This window comes from Microcebus murinus, chromosome 19 (assembly GCF_040939455.1).
Source record: "Microcebus murinus isolate Inina chromosome 19, M.murinus_Inina_mat1.0, whole genome shotgun sequence".
Classification (NCBI taxonomy): Eukaryota; Metazoa; Chordata; class Mammalia; order Primates; family Cheirogaleidae; genus Microcebus; species Microcebus murinus.
In genome coordinates, this window is record NC_134122.1 from 18,229,774 (window position 1) to 18,235,773 (window position 6,000).

The 6,000-nt window shown below is 48.1% G+C and overlaps 1 protein-coding gene across 4 annotated transcripts in view; it reads right to left on the reverse strand.

Moving 5' to 3' along the window:
- The window catches only part of ARHGAP17 (Rho GTPase activating protein 17), an 80,361-nt gene extending 74,979 nt beyond the window's left edge, over window positions 1-5,382 (reverse strand). For all 4 annotated transcript variants that reach the window (XM_012780137.2, XM_012780134.2, XM_012780136.3 and 1 more), the window contains exon 1: window positions 5,207-5,382. In XM_012780137.2, the coding sequence (XP_012635591.1) occupies window positions 5,207-5,259 (53 nt within the window). In that variant the 5' untranslated portion in view covers window positions 5,260-5,382. The remainder of the gene's footprint in view (window positions 1-5,206) is intronic.
- Window positions 5,383-6,000: the final 618 nt, after the last annotated feature.

Here is a 6,000-nt window from a genome sequence, read left to right on the forward strand (position 1 = left end):
TCTCATGGAAGAGAAATGAGATTTATTCAATGTGGCACCAGAGGACCATTCTGGGATCAGAAAGTAGACATGCCTTTTAACTCAGTGTGAGAATTTGTGCTGCTGGTAATGGATCCAGCTATCTCATGAGGTAGTGAGTCCTCCACTCCTGGAGAAGGTCATTAGATCTCTGTGATCAGGGTTTATAGCTGCTTCAGAATCAGAAATCTGGGTTTGGATCTGCAGCTCTGTCATTTACTAGCTTGTTGACCTCTTTGATCTCTGGCTTCCTCATCATTCAATCAGGAATAAATAATATCACCTCTGAGAGTTGCTGTGAGAGGGCAGTGAAATAAATCTATGCAAACCACCTGGTCCAGCAGCTTAATAAGCACAGAAAACATTTAATAAACATTAATCCTTTGCTGATGAAAAGGCAGCCCAGTTTCTGTAGTCAAAGCACATGGGATCCAGAGTCAGAAGCCCTGGACCCAAGTCCTGCCTTGACCAGTTAGTGACTGTGCAAACTTGGCAAATCATTTTTCCTCCTTTACAAAAGAGAAATGATAATCACCAATAGGTGAGAATCTAGCCAGGTGGTTTAGTACAGCACTTTGTAAACTAAACCCCTATAGTAATGTTGATGATTATTACTATCAGACCTTCTGAAGATTTCAGTAAAGCAAAGGATGGCTTTCCACAAATCCAAAGAACTGAGAATGTAGTAATATCAGGATAAGATACAGAGGAAAAGGAAAAAGAATAACAGAGAATGGTAACTTCCAGGTCCTTCTAGATAAGTGGTTACCAATGGCTGACCCACAGGCCAAATCTGGCCTCTCAGTACTGCATTGTTTTTAGTCCCGTCTAGTGTCTCAAGTGGTTGTTTAATTTGAATTAAATGCCATCTAATTAAAATGCAGATCTTTTCTTGAAATTCCAAAGGTCTGCCCACATTCCCACACAGCTCCTTGGCCTCATACCTCCAGCCTTTGCCAGGCCCAAGTCACTCATTTATTTTACTGGCCTGACCCCATAGGCATTAGGGTTTGTACTTTGGCTTATCTAAAGACAACTATCTGGGAAAGCATTCAGGCCTCCAGGGAAAACTTCCATCACAGCAGAAATCAGCCCCCAATGAGGCACTCCCTACTACAGCCTAAGTACTATGCTCTCTAGTTAGGTCCTTCCAACTCCTTTTCTCCTTGACACATTTACGACCTAAGTTCTCCTCATCCTAGTGCACACAGTCCTCTATTCAGGACATCACCTCCCCCAAAACACCATCTGCATCCACTAGATTATCTGTATCTAAGCATTTTCAAGAAACAAAACATCTCTCTTTTAAGCAGGACTACAAAAGACACAATATGATGTTTATTCCTTGCCTGACCACCCATTCTCCCCTCTTGCTGGTAACAGTACCCTAGCTTACCTTGGGGAACCAGCTCTCCTCTACTCCCCGTCCATATGGCTTAGGTGGGGCTCACTCCATTCCTTTTTCAGAGACAGGCATGTGACCCAGAAACATTCAAAGCCAATACTGGGACTTTGGCCACAGTGACCGGGAGAAAAGTATTCTTTCCCTCTGGGACTTAAAAGACTGAGGAGTCTCCCAGTGGATGGATATAGCCTGTTAAAGAGTGGAACCCCTGGAAGCAGTGAAGCCTGAAGCCCACTGTTCTTGCACTCTTTTGGTCACATATGAGCTAATGAATTCCTGTCTTTGCTCAAGGCACTTTGAGTTGGGTTTTCTTACAACCAAAAGAGGTCTAATCAATGAAAAAAAAAAATTAAAAGACGTCCTTGAAGATGGAAGACAAACAAAGGCTCTGCTCAGGGCCGGCATGGTGGCTCCCGCCTGTAATCCTAGCACTCTGGGAGGCCGAGGCGGGCGGATTGCTCGAGGTCAGGAATTCGAAACCAGCCTAAGCAAGAGCAAGACCCCGTCTCTACTATAAATAGAAGGAAATTAGCTGGACAACTAAAAATATATAGAAAAAATTAGCCGGGCATGGTGGCGCATGCCTGTAGTCCCAGCTACTCGGGAGGCTGAGGCAGTAGGATTGCTTGAGCCCAGGAGTCTGAGGTTGCTGTGAGCTAGTCTGATGCCATGGCACTCACTCTAGCCTGGGCAACAAAGCGAGACTCTCTCAAAAAAAAAAAAAAAAAAAAAAAAAAAAGGCTCTGTTCAAATTGTCTTCTCTGGGAAGCTTTTGGTATCTCCCTTTAGCCAATGACTGCTAGGTTGTGCCTCAGCCAGCCCTCTATAAGCACTTATCTAACATGCACATTAATAATTTTTTTTTTTTGCTTGCCTATATCCTCCACATAGCTATTGTGCTTCTTCAGGACAGAAACCATGTCATATTCACCTTTAATTCTTTAATACCTTGCACAGTGGCAAACAGTGTGGGCTCAACAAGTGTCTATTGAATGTATGAATCAACAAAAGGCAAGTGGACAAAAAGAACCATCCTAATTCTCTCCTTTGGGACACCCATATCATGAGACCACCTCATAAGCCTTGCCCCTGTGATACATAGACCATTTTCCTCAAATAGACTCATCCACCCATTGTAAACAAATTGCATCATGAGAACTCACTCCTTCCAGGCATTACTAATTCTCTACATGTCCATCCCATGTCGGAAACCTACTGTCGGATTTCTTACAACGGCTCCATTCTGGGAGAATACCTCATTGCATGACACCACCTAGAACTCAAAGAATTGATAAACACGCAATGGACATGCCATTCACATATAGAACTTTATTCTCCATCTAGATCACAAGGGGGAAAAAACCCTTTGCTTTCTAGCCTTCATGTTGACCCAAATACACCCAGAATCCCGATTCTGGTGACCACCAACCATCTGCTTCCACACAGTAACAATTCTAGTCTCTCTCCTGCCTCCATTTTTCTTCCCTGGTCCTTTATGATTACTTAAGTAGAAAAAAATAAAAACTATCTAGGAAATCAACACCAGGGAAGCAACAGGTTTCCCAGTAAGAACCCATGTTCTGACTTTGGGTACATAATTGCCACTCCCTTAATAGCTCTGTAATAGTTTCAGCTTCCACTGGCACCTAGCAATAAAGATTTTCAAACAGTCAAAGGTCAGGCCCAGAATTTACAGTCCCAGTATGAATCACCATCCACTCTATCCAGTTCACAGTTTCCCATACTTGGACCCACACCACCAAGGCAATCTAGTAAGAACTAGAGTCCAGGAATTAACAATGTCTATCAAGCATCTACCATGTGATAGGAACCAAAGCAGACTCTGGGAATCAAAGTAGATATAGCAAGGACTCTCAAGGCATTTCGTCTAATGCCGAACACAGACAAGTAAAGAGGCAATTACATTATAGAAAAGCAGGTGCTACATGAGATTAGGAAAACTCCCAGGACCGAGATCCAGTCTATGTTGAGCATCAGGGAAGGCCTTCCAGAAGCACAGAGACCTTTACTGGGAGACCTGAAGAATGAGTAGGAGGTGGTACAAAGAAGGTGTCATACAAGAGGCTTCCCAGAAATCCAGGTAGAGACTAATAGGTAAGAGAAAGTAAGGCCTCACCTGGAAACTGAAAGTAGGCAAGTAGGGCTGGAATTTAAAAGCGTGAAAGGAGAAGTGGCTAAGAGGAAGCAGGAGCCAGAAAGACCCTAAATAGCTTTGCAGATTTAGAAGTCTCAGAACTTTGTATAAGAAAAGCAAACATCCCTTGCCTGACACAATGTAAAAACAGACCAAAATGCCAATTTGACAAACGTACCTTAGCATTTACCATAAATACTGGCTCTACAGGACACATTGCTGAGAACACTAAGTGAGTGGGGTACAAAACTCATCAGAAATTTTCATTTGCTTTTAGATTCACTTGAAACATTAGCCCCCATTACTACTTGTGTCTACTTTCCTCTCAGAATTATTTCCTTAATTTTCCTGCAAATAACAGAAAAGTAGCATGTCTGGGCTTTAACGGGCAGGGATTAACTCTGGAATCATTTCATCACTGATAAATGCACACCAAGATAGCATGGTGGAGTATCAAAAAAATTACACAAGAAAACTAAGCAAAAAGTTGAGGGAAATGAAACAGTAAAAAAGCAAATATAGAAAACTCAAGAGGAAGTAAAAGTATTTTCATACACTAAAAAAAAAAGAAGTGCCCCCATGTGCTTCAGCCAAACCAAACTCCCCTTAACTGTTGAAAAAAAGAAGCAAGAGCTGTGAAAAATTCACACTTTCATATCTCAGAAATATCGCAGAATAAACAGCAAATTGGTACAGAACAGACAGCTGCCCCGAAAGACCTTGAAATACTCGCCCCAGATCATATAGCACATGACAATCACCTCTCGAAGCTCTCAAAACCACAAATCATTCCTGTTCCAACAGCCTAATCATCTGCAAAACTCTGGTCTATTCTGTCATTTCAGAATCAATAATGCTTCCTGTCAAGCAGTCAAGCAGCACCAAAAGAACATGGAGAAGTATCAGTTTCCAAATCCAAGGTGAGAAAAAAAAATTTTTTTTTTTAATTGGTGCAAGGTGTCTCCATAATCCTTTTCTCCCAATTCCAAATTTCTAAATGTCAAGAACTTGCAGCAGCAGTCAAGTTCCTACACTATTAGCCCTGGTTTTGAGACAGCACCACCTCCGAATTCCCTCAAAGGGCATCTTGAAACTCACTAAGCAAATCCGACCGGCTTCAGTCACTCTCCAGTTATCTATTGCCACCATGCACTTGTAGAAGGGCTCGCGACGGCGGGTGAGCCCGGAAAGGCTGGGAATACCGCCCCCCAAAGCACAGCGCTCGTCACCGCGACGGGCACAGAAGTTTTCGGAGTCCTGGCTCGAGGCGGCGAGCCCGGGCTGGCTCGGTCCCGGGGAAGAGAGCCTACGGAGCGGGTCTAGTCCCGGAAGGCGATGCTGCACGGGGCAGGGACAATGGGCACTGGGGACCCCGAGGGGTGCTGCGGCGGAGGTGGCGGCCCGCCCCGGCAGGTCTCAGGGGCCGGGCGGTGGCGGGGCTGCAGGCGGGCTGCCCAGAGTTCGGCGTCCGGCCACGCCGCGGCGCAGACCCCGGCCCCGGGCCCAGCTGGCCTCGGGCGGGGCCGCGGCCCGGTCCAGAGCCACCGATCCCGAAGAGGAGCCGTCCCGCCCCCCGCCCCGGCGCGACCCCCAGCCCAGCGCGGCCCGGCCCGGCCCATCGCACTCGCCTGCCCACGGTCTGGTTGGCCAGCTGCTTCATGCGGTTGAATTGCTTCTTCATGGTGGCGGCGGCGGCCCGCGGGGCTCGGGCCGGGCAGGGCTGGGGACGGCCTGGCGGCTCCTACATTGCTTCCCGGCCCAGGCGGCGGCGGTGGCGGCGGCTCCTCAGGCCGGCGGCCCCGCCCTCGCCGCGTCACTTCCAGCGGCGCCGCCCGCCCTCCCGCGGGGCCGGCGGAGCAGGGCCGAGCAGGGCCGAGCCGGGCCGAGCCGAGCGGAGCCGAGCAGGACCGAGCCGGGACGGGACGAGTCGAGCTGAGCCGAGCGGCCCCGACCTGGCCAGGCCAGGCCCCGCGCAGAGAACTGGGCCCAGCGCGCCGAAACCACAAGGCCTCAGCCGCCTGACCACCCCCTAGTGGATCCCAGTGCAGGGAAATCCACCTCGTGTTGGGCACCAGCTCCGTGCCTTGCAGTCTGCTGGGACCTCTACGCTCGGTGGCTGATCGATCAATTGGTCCATCAGTAGAGCCACTGGTTGGGAGTTTGAACTCATTCCCCTGAGGAGATCTCAAACACGGGTGGGAAGAAGCCAGACACCAAAGGTGTAAACGTGCGGTCCCCTGTGGGCGACATCCATGACCAGACAAAAAAAATCCGCGGGAACAGATACCGGAACCGAGTTTGCTGGAGCACGAGGGCAAAGGTGAAATGGCAAAGGGCACGGGGAACTTTTCGGGTGATGGAAATACCCAGTATCTTCCCCAGGGTAGTGCTTAAGCGCAGGCGTAGACATTCGTCAAAATGC